Source organism: Heloderma suspectum, chromosome 5 (genome assembly GCF_057233095.1).
Source record: "Heloderma suspectum isolate Gila_16-S chromosome 5, 16-S_ref, whole genome shotgun sequence".
In the NCBI taxonomy this organism is placed as follows: Eukaryota; Metazoa; Chordata; class Lepidosauria; order Squamata; family Helodermatidae; genus Heloderma; species Heloderma suspectum.
In genome coordinates, this window is record NC_139462.1 from 125,783,329 (window position 1) to 125,801,260 (window position 17,932).

The 17,932-nt window shown below is 43.9% G+C and overlaps 2 protein-coding genes across 4 annotated transcripts in view; one reads left to right on the forward strand and one right to left on the reverse strand.

Moving 5' to 3' along the window:
- MEIOC (meiosis specific with coiled-coil domain) overlaps positions 1-7,888 on the forward strand; it is a 44,000-nt gene extending 36,112 nt beyond the window's left edge. The window contains exons 10-11 of the mRNA XM_084859786.1: positions 4,049-4,229; positions 6,259-7,888. Coding sequence (XP_084715912.1) covers positions 4,049-4,229; positions 6,259-6,485 — 408 coding nt within the window. The 3' untranslated portion in view covers positions 6,486-7,888. The remainder of the gene's footprint in view (positions 1-4,048; positions 4,230-6,258) is intronic.
- On the reverse strand, positions 5,896-17,533 carry CCDC43 (coiled-coil domain containing 43). 3 transcript variants are annotated; one of them, XR_014792529.1, is made up of 6 exons: positions 17,283-17,533; positions 15,918-16,005; positions 11,605-11,740; positions 10,737-10,795; positions 9,503-10,035; positions 5,896-6,453 (listed from the first exon to the last, which is right to left on the reverse strand). XR_014792529.1 is itself a non-coding variant. In XM_084860018.1 (5 exons), the coding sequence occupies exons 1-5, from the start codon at positions 17,445-17,447 to the stop codon at positions 9,848-9,850; spliced, it is 636 nt and encodes a 211-aa protein (XP_084716144.1). In that variant the 5' UTR covers positions 17,448-17,533; the 3' UTR covers positions 7,283-9,847. The 3 variants fall into 3 exon arrangements, 1 of the variants encoding a protein (XP_084716144.1); XR_014792528.1 differs by lacking the exon at positions 5,896-6,453 and adding an exon at positions 7,283-8,849 and having other exon boundaries at positions 8,902-10,035; XM_084860018.1 differs by lacking the exon at positions 5,896-6,453 and having other exon boundaries at positions 7,283-10,035.
- Positions 17,534-17,932: the final 399 nt, after the last annotated feature.

Genomic DNA, 17,932 nt, shown 5'->3' on the forward strand with positions numbered 1-17,932 from the left:
AAGTACTAGTTCCCCTCTACTCAGCACTGGTTAGGCCTCATCTGGAGTACTGTGTCCAGTTCTGGGTGCCACACTTGAAGAAGGATGCAGACAAACTGGAGAGGGTTCAGAGGAGGGCAACAAAGATGATCAGGGGACTGGAAACTAAGCCTATGAAGAGAGACTGAAAGAACTGGGCATGTTTAGCCTTGAGAAGAGAAGCCTGAGGGGATATATGATAGCACTCTTCAAGTACTTGAAAGGTTGTCACAGAGAAGGCCAGGATCTCTTCTTGATCATCCCGGAGTGCAGGACACGGAATAATGGGCTCAAGTTATAGGAAGCCAGATTCCGGCTGAACATCAGGAAAAACGTCCTGACTGTTAGAGCAATACGACAATGGAACCAATTACCTGGGGAGGTGGTGGGCTCTCCCACACTGGAGGCCTTCAAGACGAGGCTGGACAGCCATTTGTCAGGGATGCTCTGACTTGGATTCCTGCATTGAGCAGGGGGTTGGACTTGATGGCCTTGTAGGCCCCTTCCAACCCTACTATTCTATGATTCTATACCATAGACTTGAGGCTGCTTTCTTGGAAGGTCGCATTCTTGGTAGCGATTACAACCTCGAGAAGGGCGAGCGAGCTCTCCGCCTTACGAATAGACTCACTTTATACCATTTTTCGCAAGGAAAAGATAGTACTCCGGCCAGACCTCGTTTTTCTCCCTAAAGTGGTGATGGACTTCCATGTAAATCAGCCAGTTGTCCTCCCTGCTTTCTTTCCCTCTCCGACTTCAGATTTGGAGAAGAGATTGCACACTTTAGATGTCCAAAGAGCCCTGGCTTTTTATAAATCACGGATTGAGTCTTTCCAAAAGTCACAATGATTATTCCTGTGCTACGGAGGACATAATAAGGGCTTACCGGTATCCTCCCAGAGACTAGCATCCTGGATCATACAGACTATTAGATTAACATACCACCTCTTGAGAAAGGAGTTGCTGCCTCGAATCCAAGTGCATTCCACAAGGGACGTGTCGACTTCCACAGCCTTTACAAGAGGGGTACCTCTGGTGGGCTTGTGTAAGGCAGCTACCTGGTCTAAGCCTTCTGCTTTTATAAGGCACTATAGATTGGATGTTCAGGCCCGAGCAGACTGTGCCTTTAGCAGGGCTGTGCTGTCATCAGTACTACACGGAGACACCGACCCACTTCTGGTAAGTCAGCTTGTTATTCACCCATATGTGTGATGCACAGAGACCACGAAGAAGAAAGACAGGTTGCATACCTGTAACTAGTTCTTCAAGTGGTCATCTGTGCATTCACACAGCCCTCCCACCATCCCCACTTTGGTGTCAATGTTGTTGTTGTTGTTCAGTCGTGTCCGACTCTTCGTGACCCCATGGACCATAGCACGCCAGGCCTTCCTGTCCTGCGCTCTCTCCCGGAGTGTTCATATTCATTGCATCCGTGATGCTATCTAGCCATCTCATCCTCTGCCGTCCCCTTCTCCTTTTGCCTTCAGTCTTTCCCAGCATCAGGGTCTTTTCCAGGGAGTTTTCTCTTCGCATTAGGTGGCCAAAATATTGGAGCTTCAGCTTCATTATCTGTCCTTCCAATGAGCACTCAGGGTTGATTTCCTTTAGGATGGACTGATTGGACCTCCTTGCAATCCATGGGACTCGTAAGAGTCTTCTCCAGCACCACAGTTCGAAAGCATCAATTCTTCGGCGCTCAGCCTTCCTTATAGTCCAGCTCTCACAGCCATACATTACTGTTGGTACCGAGGTGTTTTTCTCCTCAGACTCAAAACTGCCTTGCGGTCTTAAGGAACTGAGGGGAAGGTGAGAACCCGTGCAGTATATACTATGCGGGGTAGGGGGGTTTCCTGCCAAAAACTTTGGAAATTTCCCAAATGGGTCTCTGCACAGGCACAGAGCCCATATGTGTGAATGCACAGATGACCACTCAAAGAACTACAGTTACAGGTAAGCAACCTGTCTTTTCACAGTATTAATCAAATGTCTTGAGACTTCCAGATAGGCACTGTCATAGCCCCTTGCAGTCATGTAGCACAGTGAGAAACCCAGTTTAGACATGATTTCACGCATTTTAGTGGCCCATGATTTTGCCCTCATGTCTTCAAATGCCAGTAAAATGAGAGAAGCCTGTTGAAAAATGGTCGTAAGCTAAAAACAAATAGCTGCCTTCTGATCTAAAGTTCCCACTGAACAGGTTGTCTCCTTATGGACAATTGCAGTGGAACTAGGAACTTCCAGGGTTCTTGACAGAAATATCTGCTATACTAATTCCAGGGCCACAATATCTGAGTGAACCCAGAAGGTCCCATACTAGAGCTGTGACAGTAGTTTGTTTTATATAGCTCAAGCAGGGGTGTTGCTAACTTCCCACCTAGTCCAGCAGAGAAAGAAAAAATAGCGTTAGCAGTTACATTAGCCACCAGCGCAGTAGCTTTCATATGAGCAGACCGTGAGCCAGAATTTTTAAAGGTCACACTGAAATACTTATATGAATCAACCTGCTCCAGCAACTGGTTATCCAATTTCCATCAATTTTTTTTTTTCTTCCCAAACACCAGGATTTTAGTTTTGGAATACGTCACTTGTAAAACTTCCCTAGCTCAATATGAACTTACGGCTCTGAAAGGTCTACATATCCCCAATTGGGCATATGACAGAAAAATAGCATCATCAGCATATAATAGAATAGAAATACTCCTTTCTGTTTATCGGAGAGGAAAAGACTCTATACCAGAAAGAGAGGAAATTGTATCTAAGATACAAATTAAATAAAAGCAGTGCCAGTAGGCACCCCGTCGCACTCCCGTATTCACAGTAATGGCTTTCAATAAACTGCCCCCTGAAGTGACTGACACATATACTAATCATACAACCCCAGAATTCTCCTTGACAACCTATGATCCATATTAAAAAGAGCCAATTTGTGCCAAGGACAAGATGGAATTGAAAGCAGCCCAGAATTCTACAAAGGCAACGTAAAGAGGATGATGTGGCGGGGACATACCTTTCTTTACCAGGTAATTCAGTGATGGTCAACTGTTGATCTTCCGTAGCAGAAACCTGCTTGCTCCTCTGACAGAAGATTTTCTGAGCATACCCTGCTTTGTAACTTATCCAGAAGGTGCATCACATATAATTTGCTGACCACATCTAAAAGACTTACAGGACAACAGTTCTTGGGATCAGTTGCAAGGAAAAAACTAATTTAACCAATTGAACACTATGATTATTTCCTTGGCGATTATAGTTTTGGTTGATAGATATATACACGAACTGCAAAGGTACAGTGAAGGGAGAAGATGTAACTACGTAGAGGCGCAACTTTTAATTTGCTATATGTTCCTGAAACTAGCCAGTAACTAAACCAGTGCTGTAACTAAGCTTCTGCAATACATTAAGGCTACAGTCCTAAACAATATGCCATTACATTAACCCAGTGTCAGTCTATTCAGTGTCTGGATAGCATTGCTAATCCCAAAGGGATACATGACCTGATTTAGGTGAAATCAGTGGAGATTAGAGCTTTAGTTTGTCAGGTGGCAACTTTGGCATTTAGTGGTACAAGTCTAGATAATTATTTAAGCAATGATAGCTTGATTCTCCCAACCCCCCAAGATTTCCATTAATTATGTTACAAAATTTTCTTTTAGGAAGTAGAATATGAATGAATATGAATAAAATCAACAGTTACAATCCAATAATCTACTTCAAGACATGCTTAGTAAAGCTTTCAGCCTTTTTCGTTGAGAAGCAGATTCCATTTACACCATTTTCACAAACTGGTTTGAAACTCTTTAGATTCAAAAACAGCTTGCAGTAGGGATATTGGGATGTGCTGTCTGAAAAACACAAATACAAAAGCTGTCTTGGGCCCATAGAAACTAGTTATTCGGTTCTTTAGATGTTTAAGAGCTTTCTGATTGGAGATTTAAAGCAAGGCCCTCACTGCTGACTTGACTTTACAGTTGCCTTTGGGAAAGGTCAGCCTTTTTCTGGCCTGCTGAAAACTGTCGTTTAATACTTGTAGGTTGTGACTCTGCTGGGAAAGATGGAACGTCTTCGAAGTTCTCCACTTCATGCTAACATCTCTACTGCTCTTGATAAGCACCTGGAAGCAATTCACATTGTGCAGTCCCGCAGAAAGGATGAAATTGTTAATGCTTCACATCGGCAAAGACAAGGAGCCCCCCGGTGTCAAGATGACAGAGGTGCACTTTTTAAAAAAAAAATGTTTTAGGGAACAATCTTATGCATGTTCAGGCAGAAAAAAGTCCTACAACTCCCAGCATTCCCCAGCCAACATGGCTGGCTGGGGAATGCTGAGAGTTGTAGGACGTTTTCCATCTAAACATGCATAGGATTGTGCTCTTAATGGCTGTTCTCCAGCCATAACAAGTTAGCTTCCCTTTCTTTTTGAGGCAGTGAGGGGCTCTGCTTCAAAGAACGGGCTTACATTTAATATTAGTTTTTCAACTTACACAGCTGGGACAGTTTTGTGTATTTAATAAGAGATTTCCAAAGTAGTGTTGGATTCAGTAGTTTCTCCAAGACTGAGTAAATGTTTTTAAGATTACAATCCAACTGTAAGACTTGCTGTATCAGCAAATAAATATTTCATCTAGTGTGTACAGATTGACTGCTAAATCAACAAGATCACAAACCACAAGGCTGTGCAGGCATTTCAAGGGTTTTAGGACTGAACATTGGTGCACGGTTCAGATTTGGAATGACAGATCACTTACTATTATTTCAATTAGGATTTCTTCTGGAATTAAGGAGTGGACATATGGTATTGCATCATGTACCTTTACAAATATAAAATTATAGTTCCTTTTTTTGTGCCCTATTCCTTTCTGACCCATCATTTGAAAAAGGGTTGGGGAACCTCTTCAGCCCAAGAGCTGAATTCAATTTTGGAGATGCTCTTGGGGGCCACATTCCAGTGGTGGGCAACACCAGAAGCAAAGGACCAAAAATACGAAAAAATCAGCATACTGTAACTTAAAGCTCCTGCTACAAGTAACTAAACCTTAGGAGAGGCCTTTCAGAATGGAGGGGGAAGCTGTCCAGTGATTGGTAGCTGGGGGGTGGGGGCTACCTGAGGAACACCAGATGGCTGGATTAGAAGCCCAGGAGGGCCAGAAGTTCTTCACCCGATTTGAAACAGCAGTCAGTGGCAGATTCTTCATCAGGCTAGTGACATACAAAATCACTGCTCATATTAGGAAGAAATGCGAGGTTCCCCACAAACTCCTGTAAGAGGTGAAAGAACTTGTTCTCACCATGTCTTCAGCCCTCACTAGTTACAAGGGACCCTCATGGAGCATTTAATCTAGGCCAGGGGTGTGTACCCTTTTTCAGCCAGGGGTCCAAATTTCAATATGGGAAGGGTCTTGGGGGCCACACTCCAGCAGTGGGTGGAGCTACAGGCACAGGATGGGACCAGGGGCAGAGAAAGCGAAGCTAGCAGGGCCATGTGAAATTCTGACCAATTTGAATATTTCCCCCCCAAGCATCAAAGACACAGCCCAATTCTAAGCTAGCCTGCTAAGGAGAAAATATTCGTGTAACAGCTCTCATGCCTACAAAAACCACAACTCAATTATTTGCAGGGTATTTAAAGGTTAATTACCTCCGAATACCCTCTTATTTCCAATCACTGATGGGAGATAACAGCAAAAGCAACTTGTGGCAGGATGGGGAACCCTCAGGGGCTGCATCCAGTCAAAGGTTCCCCATCCCTGCTGTAGGCCCTAACGATAGGATTTCCTAAACTTTCATAATCTCTCACAAATTCTTATTCTATAATGTAACTACCATTGATTGCTCATTCGATTAATTACATGGCTTATAGGGAAGGTGGACTCACTCATGTTGTTTATGGTATGCAAAATTTTAATTAACTTAGAAAAATATCAAGGATAATTGTCCTAGGACTTCTCTTGTAACTTGAAATAATGGGAGGTATACAAAAGTACAAATGTGAGCTTAAGAGCTCCCTTTTATTACAGTGAGTCTTTGAAAAAGCTCCACATGGATTATATTCCTTTGGGGTAGGGGTGGGTGGATAGTTACATTTACGTGACATTTATGATTCAGATACCTTGCAGTTCAGTGTTATCTTGCGCAAAGGTTAGTGAAATTAACAGAAAACATTTATGCAGTTTTGTGTCCTAAATGGTAGAGATTTTGAACTGTACATAAGAGTTCATGAAGTCTCTCTCTCCCCCGTCCCAGATGTTTTTGCTCTTGCACTGGCCATTAAAGAGATGTGCATAGCAACACGCAAAGCTCGCACTACGCTGTGGTGTGCTCTTCAGATGACTTTGCCAAAAACAATGTCTACTTCTGTACCAGTTGAGGTGGAGAAGGCTTTACAAGAGCTAGTCCAGCCTGAGGATAAGTCGTACGAACAGATGAATAACAGCAACCCTGCGATCCACAGAGAAACCAGAAAACATTGAGAAAAATAAAGATAAGACACAGATGTACTATAGCACTGTACTAAAAATTGTAAATGCTCTTTTAAAGCTTTTTGTCCAAATTATAAGTAAAGGGCCACAAGTTTGCCTATCCTAAATCCAGCACCTGATGAATAGCTGTTAACACAAGAAGCCTATGATGTTAACAGCGCTCAGAATCAATATATAGATGAGGCTGATTAATATGTTAGGTTAAATTAATCAGAATATTTTAAACTGCTAAAATAGAACTTAAATCCACTCCACAATGCAGGCATATGCAATGAAAATTTTGCCTGTGTGATAAGTTCTTTTAGATTATATTAGTAAATGTTTTCAAATAATGAATTTGAATTACTGTCACATGTTACTGTATGCAGTCTTAGTAAGACAAATTTTGATTGTGATAGAAAAAGAGGTTCTTTAGACAATGAGTACCTGGAAACAGAAAGAAAAAGCTAAACGTACCCAGTATGAAAGTTAAAAAATGAAAATATTTAAAAATATTTATGGATTTGAAATCTTAACCTAAACTTAAGTAAAGAAATTGACCAGATTTTCTTAAATTAGTGATATTATCATAAAGCCATTATCCAACCATGCATGTTAGGGAACTTTAAAAAAAAAAACCCTTCTGAAATCACTTGTACCAATTATTTTAAATAATACAATAAAATATTGCCTGTTTCAAAGTATTTAAATGTAAGCAAAATTACATTTATGTAATCTGAGCCTTCAACAGTTGCACCGCAACTGAAATGATTATTTTAATACCCTTGGTGTACTGCTTTTAAGGAGGGTATCAAGAAGTTCTGAATTTACCTTTTTTTTTTTAGTTAACTCTTTAGCTAGTTTGGTTTGAGATTGTTTGGTGTATATTTTGTTTTCTTAGTTTGCTTCTGCATACTTTAGCACTGTTGAATGCTTGGTTTTTTTTTCTTAATATCACTATCTTTTTGAGTGCGAGTAATTTATTAAACCAGCATATTATTATGTGGCTCAGGAGATCTTGGGTTTTAACCATCTAGCATGAAGATAAACTTTTATAATGTCTGAATAAAATTTACTGATCTACCCTTAGCTAGATATACAGATATTTTATATATCTGTGTTCATCCAGCTTTTAAGAAATCCTGGTATGCTAAAAAGTGTTAATCAAACCACATAAATTGCCTTTAGATGATGTAAGGGACTGATTGAGATTGCAGAGAAACTACGGGACCATTTTGATCACTGATATGACTTTTCACGCTGCCAAAATAAACTGCATATGGCAGCAGACAGATACCAACATACCATAGTACCTACTGCACAAAGATGGGTTGAGTTTTAAAATTGATACGTTGCAAGTTATGAAAATATTGTACTAATTTTACTCCCAATAAATTGGATTTTGTTGCAACCCCGAGTGTGATTTATACATGTGTGCATTCTTACTATTGTTTGGAGACACTTCAAGGTGTTGGCATCTAGAGCTTTGCAAGTCAAAGCCCTGAGGCCTACATATGTTCCACTAAATTGCCATGTGGTAATACCCCACAACTATGGAACTCCTTTAGATAACTCAACAACGTCTGTTATGAGCATCATTTGGAAACAGGTATTTCTGCTGAAGCTTGGTTTTAGGGTTAAACTGGCAGAGTTTTGGCAGACTGTTGCGTTTAATATTTTACCTCTCCTAAGCCTTTGTAATGGGACTAGCTATCATCTAGAACAGCCTTTCCCAAGCTGGTGCCCTCCAGATGTTTTGGACTTCAACTCTCATCACCCTCAGCCAGCATGGCCAGTTGTCAGGAATGCTAGAAATTATAATTCAAAAGCATCTGGAGGACACCAGGTTGGGGAAGGCTGACCTAGATGTATAGTCAAATCAGTACCTAGGCTATGGAGAGCCAAGTGGCAAGATGAGAAGGTATCATTTTCAGCTTGCTTTTTAAAAGAATGGCTAACCTTGCCAAGCTTTGAGTCACATTAAAAAGAACTTTATATCTGCAAAACAGGTATCTGTCCAGAGAGCTTTGGCTGTTGGGCAGTATAGAAATGTAACAAATGAATAAACTATTCTACCTTCCGTAAACAGGAGAGGTGTAAAGAAAGAAGACAAAAGAACTGGTAGGGAAACCCTGGAGGGTTACAAGTGGAAGGAGGTGATGTCTGGGCTCCCTCTAAAATTCCATGAATGAGGCAGGGACTTAGTTCACATGATCACAGGATGGTTAATAACCCACAGTGGTTTGTTAACCATCTTGTGCATGTCGGTCACATGCTGGGGGATTGAGCATAATTACCCTCAGGAGTGCAGCTTGTTGTGTTGTGTGAACCTGGCTGGGGTGCCTTGTTGCCATGGGTGACAAGCCACCCAGGACCCTACAGCAGCCCATAGGTTCTGGGTGGCTTGTCACCTACGGCAACAAGCCACCCTGGCTGTGTTCACATGACAAGCTGCACTGCAGAGGGTAATTCTACCCACCCACCCCAGCACATGACAATCACACACTGCATGGTTTATTTCTCAAACCATAATTGTGCAAGCCAGGCCTGGGTGATGGCGTAATAAAAGATTCAGCTGGAAGCAACCATGGGTTCAGCCCAAGTGAGGGATAGTACCAGGTATAGATCATGAAGAATGGGCAGCATACCAGGCAAAGCCCAGGAGAATCACAGGTTCATGCAACAGATGGTCTGTGTTCATTAAGTCCTGTGGTCACACTGAGAGGCTGAACTCAAGGGCAGTTACAGAGTACAAACAAGGCGTGCAAAGGAAATGACTATGAGCATGCTTAGGCTGGGATTAAAGAAAAGATTCAAAAGTTTGGCTCCTGGAGTGAACAGGAGTCTTTCCATAATACAGCCTTGTTGAAGTTACACTAACCCAGCCCCAACCAGGAGAAATCACTTTGGGTCATTTTCAGCTGCAGAAGATTAAGTGAGGTTAGGCACACTTAATTCATAAGCAGGTCAAGAGGCATTAACCCTTCCCGGCTTATGTATGTGGGAAACTGGGTTTTGCTCAGTCCCACCTGCCAAAAGCAACTTTCAGTGAATATGCAGAGGAGTTTCAGATTCGTTCCTCAAATTTAGTTTCCTTATGTGATTAATAAAACGAAGTGACAAGGACAAAAAAAGCCACCACATGGTTCTTTCATTACAGATGTTGGGGACCACTCAACAAGATGTGTATAAACAGAGTTTTCTTTCAGTGCTTCAGGTGAGAGTTAAAAAACTCCCCCCTTTCCCCCCAATCCTTGGACTTGTTGCTGCTTTAAAAACAACGCCTGAAGTGTTCAAAAAGGGGTTCCTTCTGCTGAGCGCAGTGGGTGTATGTGTGCATGTGGGGTGGGGGAGAAGAGAGAAAAGTCCAGCTGCTATCGCTTCCTCTCGCCTTTCTGTGTCCTCTTCTTCTCTTTCTCCTTGCGTTCTTGCCTAGTCAACTTGTCCTTCTCCCGCTGAAGCTTGTCTTGCTCCTTCTTTCGCTGCGACTCGTCACGTAGATGCTCCCTCTCCAGCTTCCGCGCATTCATAACATCTTCCAGGTTTGTGTTTTTGAACAAAGCTGATAAGGGAGCTGAGGAGAACAAGGGACTCCTCTCTCTCTCTCACACGCACACACACAGAAATCATTAGTTCACCTCAACAGTACTATTTTTCCCACAACAGAAGCCTCAAGCCATGTGACCAGGACAGAGAGGTGTAAGAACTCAGATCCAATATAGTACACCAGAAAAAGATCTGGACCTGAAGTTCCTGCATTCAACTGCCAACTCAGGCTCACTTTCCTCATCTGTACAATGAAAACAGTGACCTTCCTCAACCTACCAAGCTTGTTCTGAGAAGAAATACAATGAAGACTACAGAGCAGTTTGCTAATTAGAAGGCACTATATAAATCATTATCAGTAGTAGTATGATCTGCAGCTGCCCATCCAATTTATCTCTTCAGGAAGACATAAAGTGAAGTTGGACCAGCATCGAATTGCAGGTAAATCTTTCCTATAACAATGGATATAAAACAACTGAGCCTACAACTTGCAAACCAACAGCAAACAGTGGGATTGCACTTCTCCCCAACCCTCCCAAGATCCTAAGAACATCCTCTACTAGAGATTCCATACTATATTAAGATTCTACTGCACAGACACAATACTAATTGTACTGCATACGAATTAATGCTAATCTTGCTCTGAAACAAGTCAACATTCCATTCTTCGCATTATTGACCAAGGGTGGCCTCAAAAGGCTATCTCTGAAAGGATACATTTTTTGGAGCTGATCGTCACTGCAGTTGCCCCACGGTCATCTTGTGCATCTGTTTCAGTATGGTGAGTTAAAGGGATTTTGATATTCAGGATAAGGAGTGGGAAAGAAGTTATGGGTAAGAGACAGCATGACTACAAGCCTTGGAAAAGGACACAGGGCACGAAGGTTCCATTCCCCTTACTGCCAGAATACTCTGAAGACTCTTGCTTACAGCTTTTCCATCCTCTGTTTGCTATAACAAGATGGGAAAGATGGAGATACCCAACCTTTGCTCATTTCCAGCATCTGGCAATCAGATATATCCTGCCTCTGAACATGGAAGGTTCATTTCTGGCTATCACAGATAGACAATCACTTGTCCTCCATGAGTATGTCTAGTCAGTTTTAAAGGCCATCTATACTAGTGTCCACCACAGTATCTTGAAGCAAGCTGTTTCTTAAGTTAGTTATCTTTCTGTTACTTTGCTCTATTTGCTTTCACCAAATGGGTATATAGCAACCATGGGTTGCTAAAACAATCACGTATGCCTGAAGATGACAAAACCTATTATTTAGCTGATGGAGTAATGCAGGTGTAATCTTTTCTGATTTAAGGGACAGGCTCCGATCTTTCGTTACCCTTCATGAACTTCTGCTCTGACCCACAATGGCAGCTCTTGTGTTCAGAGATGGACAGCCCTTCAGGGATAGGGGTTTATCTATGTGTATTTATACACATGTCCACTGTAATCTACCTCCAGTTCATGGGACAGAGTGGGCTATAAACAAAACAGGGAACCCATGTACTCCAGCACCTGAGTCACTGGACCAACCAACCACAGAGCAGATCCAACAGAATTTCAGAACTTGCAACGCAGAAAGGATATTCTTCTTCATCTGTCACCTCAGCATACTGCGCCAGAAGGGCAGCTTTTAGTAGTTTCTTGTCCTTTGACACCTCCTTGGGCTTCATCACAATTTGTGCCTGCTTTTCAATTATGTTGGCAATGGCTTGGATCTCATCTGGGGAGGGAAGAGGACAAAGCAAAGATAAATAAGGATAAGCCCATGAGCAAGCCCACAAGTCTGTGTTCGCCTTTCCACAGACATAGCCTGCATTCCATCCAGGTCTCACCCTCACAGGGGTTGAGTCCTCCAGCAATGTGGCCTTGCTGCAACTACAGAGCAGCAGCTTAGGCCAGTTTCCCTGTGCTCACAAGTGGGGCTTAGTGCCATATTTGAGCCCAAGGCTAAAGGTGAGTAACCTTTAGAATTAACGTCAAAATAGTTAAATATTATAAACAGGACCATAAAGAACTTATTCCAACTTATCCCCACTTGCTCATCTAAATAAACTCCATGTCTAAACAAAACAAACAAAAATTGCATCACTTGCCAAACATAGTCTCTGATGGTATATGGAGGTGCTCTGTGCTGAATGTAAAGACTGTGATAGAGGAAAGTTCAGGCCCAAGTGGTTTAAAGATAGAGCACTTTCCTCATCTTTTTATATTTTTAAAAAACGTTTAAACATCATTACATCTATATGTGTATAACAAAGATTGGGATTGCAAAAAATGATGAATTTAAACATCAACTGAATAGATACCCAGTGTCTTCTGTCTTTATATCTCCTTTGCTTATATATGTTAAAACAAGAGCCTATTCACCATGCAACATCTTCCTTTACCAGACAATTTTTGAACTATCTTTATTGTAATGGTCTCTACGTCAGGCTGCCTTTAATGTAGCCTAGATGTAACCAGGCACTATGTAAATGAAGGCAGGTCCCTTTGTCCAGATAAGGAGAACCAACCAAAGCTGGTAAAAAGCCCTACTAGCCACCTGCCCTTCCACAGATAGGTCTTGGTCCAGGAGAACCCTGGATTACATACCTGGCTCTTCAGGGGGAGTGCAACCCTATCCAGGATCAGATGTAAACCTCCATCCAGATCAGCAGTCTTTCTGACCACAGTGCCTCCATCTTGCCTGCCCTCATCCATCCAAAACTGCTTCCAAACACTTATTCAGAATGTCAATATTGTTGTTTTATTATTGTGTTTAAGTTATGCTTTAATTATGATGTTATTTTTAATCTGAATGTTACTGTTAGCCATATTGAGCCCCATTATGGGGCAGAAAGGCAGAAATAAATAATAAAATAAACCACATCAGTTTAGTAAATGGAAAAGAGAAGCAGGGTTGTGCATCATCTGCATACTGATGACACTTCAGCCCAAACCTCTCCCAGCAGTTTCATGTAAATGTTAAAAAGCACAGTGAAACAAGACAGGACCCTGAGGCACTTCAAAGGCAGGGTTACAGACAGAGATGTGTCAGTATATAAGAGCAGAGAGGTCAGGGGGAAGGCAGGCTATGGAGGGCTTTGAAGGTAAAGACAAGAACTTGTACTGGACCCAGGAATGGGAAGGAAGCCAGTGTAGGTATTTAAGGAAGGATGTCACGTGGTCAGAACGATGACACAAGTGAATGATATTGGCAGCAGAATGCTTAACATTGGTGAGGGGACCAAGGTGAGACAACATTAGATTCTGTTCATGAATCTGCAAATCACCATTTTCTTTATTGCACCTGTGAGTGTACTAAAATATATTCAGGTAGAAACTGCAGTATTCTGCAGCAAATCTGTCAGGCCCTTGAGATTTGTTACCTGTTAAAACTTTAACAGTCTGCAAAACTTCCATCTTCAGTATTTGATTAAGCCAGACAGTTTCTATCATATTTTGGTAATTATGATATAGAATCACAATTGGCTTTCAATACCATCTATACATTGACACCAGATCTATTGCAGAACCTTCCCCCACCATTTAATTTCTGCTTGGATGTTTCATTTCTATCTTAAGCTCAGTATATCCAAGACTGAACCTCATCTTTCCTCCCAATGCTTCCTCTCTTGATATACTGTCTGTATCCATTACCACCATTATCCATCCTGTTGATCAGGCACAAAGTCTTGATATTATCTTTGATTCTTCTTCTTTTTTTTTTACCCATATTGTTTATTGTCAAGTCAAATAGCTTCTTTCTGTTCAGCTGTGAAAATCCAGTGCTTCTTCTCTGACCCCCTCAGGGAAAATTCACACTCTCATTATTTCCCGCCTTACTGAAACCTTCTCCCCTCTGGCCTTCCATTGTCCCACTTTGGCTCTCTCAACTTTATCCAGAACTCTGCTATCCCCCCCCCCCCCCCGCTGTCATTGCTTAGACCATGCAGTTCCCCTTCTTAAATCTGTACTCTGCCTTCCTATCTGCTCCCAGTTCCAGCTTAAACGCCTTGTTCTTACTTTCATGGCCTTACCTCCACATCTCTCTGCTCTCATATCCTATCATAGAATCATAGAATAGTAGGGTTGGAAGGGGCCTACAAGACCATTGAGTCCAACCCCCTGCTCAATGCAGGAATCCAAGTCAGAGCATCCCTGACAGATGGCTGTCCAGCCTCGTCTTGAATGCCTCCAGTGTGGGAGAGCCCACCACCTCCCTAGGTCATTGCTTCCATTGTCGTATTGCTCTAACAGTCAGGACGTTTTTCCTCATGTTCAGCCGGAATCTGGCTTCCTGGCACTTGAGCCCACGATTCCGTGTCCTGCACTCTGGAATGATCGAGAACAGATCCTGGCCTTCTTCTCTGTGACAACCTTTCAAGTACTTGAAGAGTGCTATCATATCTCCCCTCAGTCTTCTCTTCTCAAGGCTAAACATGCCCAGTTCTTTCAGTCTCTCTTCAGAGGGCTTTGTTTCCAGTCCCCTGATCATCTTTGTTGCCCTCCTCTGAACCCTCTCCAGCTTGTCTGCATCCTTCTTAAAGTGTGGTGCCCAGAACTGGACACAGTACTCCAGATAAGGCCTAACCAGTGCTGAGTAGAGGGGAACTAGTACTTCCCGGGATTTGGAAGCTATGCTTCTATTAATGAAGCCCAAAAGAGCATTTGCCTTTTTTGCAGCCACATCACATTGTTGGCTCATATTCAGCTTGTGATCGACAACAATTCCAAGATCTTTCTCGCTTGTAGTGTTGTTGAGCCACGTATCCCCCATCTTGTAACTGTGCATTTGGTTTCTTTTTCCTAGGTGCAGAACTTGGCATTTATCCCTATTAAATGTCATTCTGTTGTTTTCTGCCCAGCACTCCAGTCTATCCAGATCACTTTGAATTTTGTTTCTGTCTTCCAAAGTATTAGCTATCCCTCCCAATTTTGTGTCATCTGCAAATGTGATCAGCATTCCCTGCACCTCCCCCTCCAAGTCATTAATAAAAATGTTGAAGAGCACTGGGCCCAGGACTGAGCCCTGCGGTACCCTGCTCGTTACCTCTCCCCAGTTTGAGAAGATCCCATTGATAAGCATTCTTTGAGTCCGATTCTGTAGCCAACTGTGGATTCACCGGATCGTTGTTTCATCTAGCCCACTTTGAGCTAGTTTGCTCAGCAGGAGATCATGGGGCACTTTGTCGAAAGCTTTGCTGAAGTCGAGGTATATGATGTCTACAGCATTCCCACGGTCTACAAGGGAGGTGACTTGATCAAAAAATGAGATCAGATTTGTCTGGCAGGACTTGTTTTTGACAAATCCATCATGTTCATGTTCCTGCCCTCCACTCCTCCAAGTCAACCATCCAATAGTCTCCTGCTTCCTTCCGCCAGCTCGCTCTTGTGTGGCTCCTTGTCCCTGAACTCCCTTCTAAAACACTTCTCTTCAGTCAAATCCCCCCTCAAAGCCAGTATTTTCCTTAAAGCTTTAACTTCACTTTTTAGACTTCACACCCAGTTAAAACAAAGCCTAAGTACATGCAAACAAACTCTATGCATATTGTTTTACCCATCATGCCTCCATCATCTCCTCCCCCCTCTACTGTTTCTCCAGTGTCAACTTGTTGCTCGTTGGGGCAAGGGGCTGTCTTGTGTTTTGTTGCTCTGCAAGGTGCCATGCACATTGATGGTACTATATAAAATATTGTTTATTAATAGTAAAGACAATTTTTCTAAAATATCTTCTATTAATGTTCCAGGAAGCAGGCCAGAGATCAAGGGTAAAAACATATGTAGGGAAATGAGACACTGAGAACAAGATATAGTAAGGGGAGAAAAGTGTTTAAAGTTTCCGATGAGGAAGCTGAAAGTCATGCAGAAAGCTCAGCAAGCACTCTGGTGATGCCAAAAGAAATGGCAGGAAATACCTTCTCTTTTCTCATTGGTTCCAGCATCTTGGGTCTCTGACCACCTCTCAACTATTTCCTTGCAAACATCTTGCAGCACATCTTCATCCTGATTAAGAAAAAACTTTTCAGTTGAAAAGAGAAGGGCTTGTCTATCATAAAGTCACTAAGAGCTTTTATGGGATGCCATCAGGGATGACCAACTAGCAGTTTGAAGTCTGAATCTAGCCCCACCCCCACGGCCAATTTTATCACGTCCCCTATGAAAGGTTAATGAAGGGATAGTAAAAAAAACAACTTGGCTACAGTTTCACTCAGAGGAAAGCAAAACTGTTTTAAAACTGTAAGAGAGTCACAGTTTAATGTGATGTTGCTGTTTTTTGTGTAATATGTGTTTACTCTTGTTATTGCAATGCCCAAGTATAGGCACTGCATAAATAGGAAGTTCTTAGTGCTCATTAGTGTCAACTTTATTATGGCGCCTGATCAAGGAATCAGGGATCAGTTCATGCAGCAAAATACACTTTAAGACAACAGACTATCTGAAGACTAGTGTGGAGCCTAATTCAAAAATTGTCCATCTGTTCTAGACTGAAGAACGTGAGAGATGAAACTCTTGAACAGCATTTTCTGACAGGAGAAAGTGCTTTTACACAAAAGTTGGCATTCATAGTCCCACAAGTCTAAAGTAGATCCCCACTGTGTTCAATGGGGGTAAGTGGGCATGGCATTGTGCACTTAACACAAAATCAACCTGTGAAACGTATCGCTGCAGGTGTTCCTTTTTTGTTTTGTTTTTTTAAGGGCTGGAAAATAGAGAAAGGAGAACATTTTAGGGGGCAGTGTTAAACACATTTATTAAGTAGTAAAAGCAACAAAACTTGTCTTTCCCAACTATTAACTAAGGTTGCAATCCTGTACTCGCGTGGTTGGGAGTATGCCACACTGAACTCAATGGGACCTACTTTTGAGTACGCAGGTATAGGATTGCACTGTCAGTTGTCAACGATTGTCCTCAAAATTCACACTGAAACCCCTACAACAATCCCGCAACCACAGTTAGCCTCGTATTCAGGCGCGGGGGAGGGTGGAGAAGAGGGGGAGGCTGGCCTAAGGTCACCCAGGGAGTTCAGGGCAGAGGCACGAGGCGAAACTGCGACATCCCCCGTCGGCCGCTGCAGTCCTTCTGTGGACATGGCGAGGGCCAAGGGCCATGCAGACGGTGCGGCGCGGGCGGGTCGGCCGCGTTCCAAGAGCTCGGCCCGCGGGGAGCGGGCCCCGCCTTGGCGCCGGCCTGGCCCCTCGTGCTGCAGCGCGGGCAGGGGCGGGGAGAGAGAGCGGGCGCTCCTCGGCCGGGGCCCGCTGCGGGGGCGGCGCCGCACTCACCGGCTCCCCCGCTGCCAGCGCCCCCAGCAGCCCCTCCAGCCGCTCGGCGTCACACTCCGCCTCCCGCAGCACGCCTCGGATGTACCCGCCGTACACGTCGCCATCCAGCCCCAGCGCCTCCAGGCGGCCCTGCAGCCACGGCTCAAAGGCGCAGGGCGCGGCCATCTTGCGCCGCCTCCGCCGCCGGCCAGCCGGCGCTGCTCCGCGCGCGCGCGCAGCCCCACCGCGGCGGAAGAGCCGCCGCCTGCACTGCGCGCGGCCGCTGGCAGGCGGCGCAGCTCCGAAGGCTCGCTCGCCCCGCGGGAAGCGCGCCGCCGCTCCCGGACGCGCCCTCAGGCGCCGCCGTTGGGCATCCCCCGGAAGTGAGCGCGCCCGCGGGAAGCCGTGCCGCGATCCAAGATGGAAGGCAGCTGCGCATGGACGCGGCGGAGAGGGTAGCGCGGGTCGGGCCACTTGCGGCCGCCCAGAGGGGGCGGCCTGCACCTTCTAGCGCCCCTCGTGACTGTCGGCGAGGACGAGGGCTGATGGGAGTTGCCAAAAAGCCTGGTGTCGCCTTTGCTGCAAATGTCGGGTATTTACTCTGCGGGATTCTTGACTTGAAATCCAACCCAGCCTCAGTCCCTCTGTCTTGCAGTATTATCACACATTGC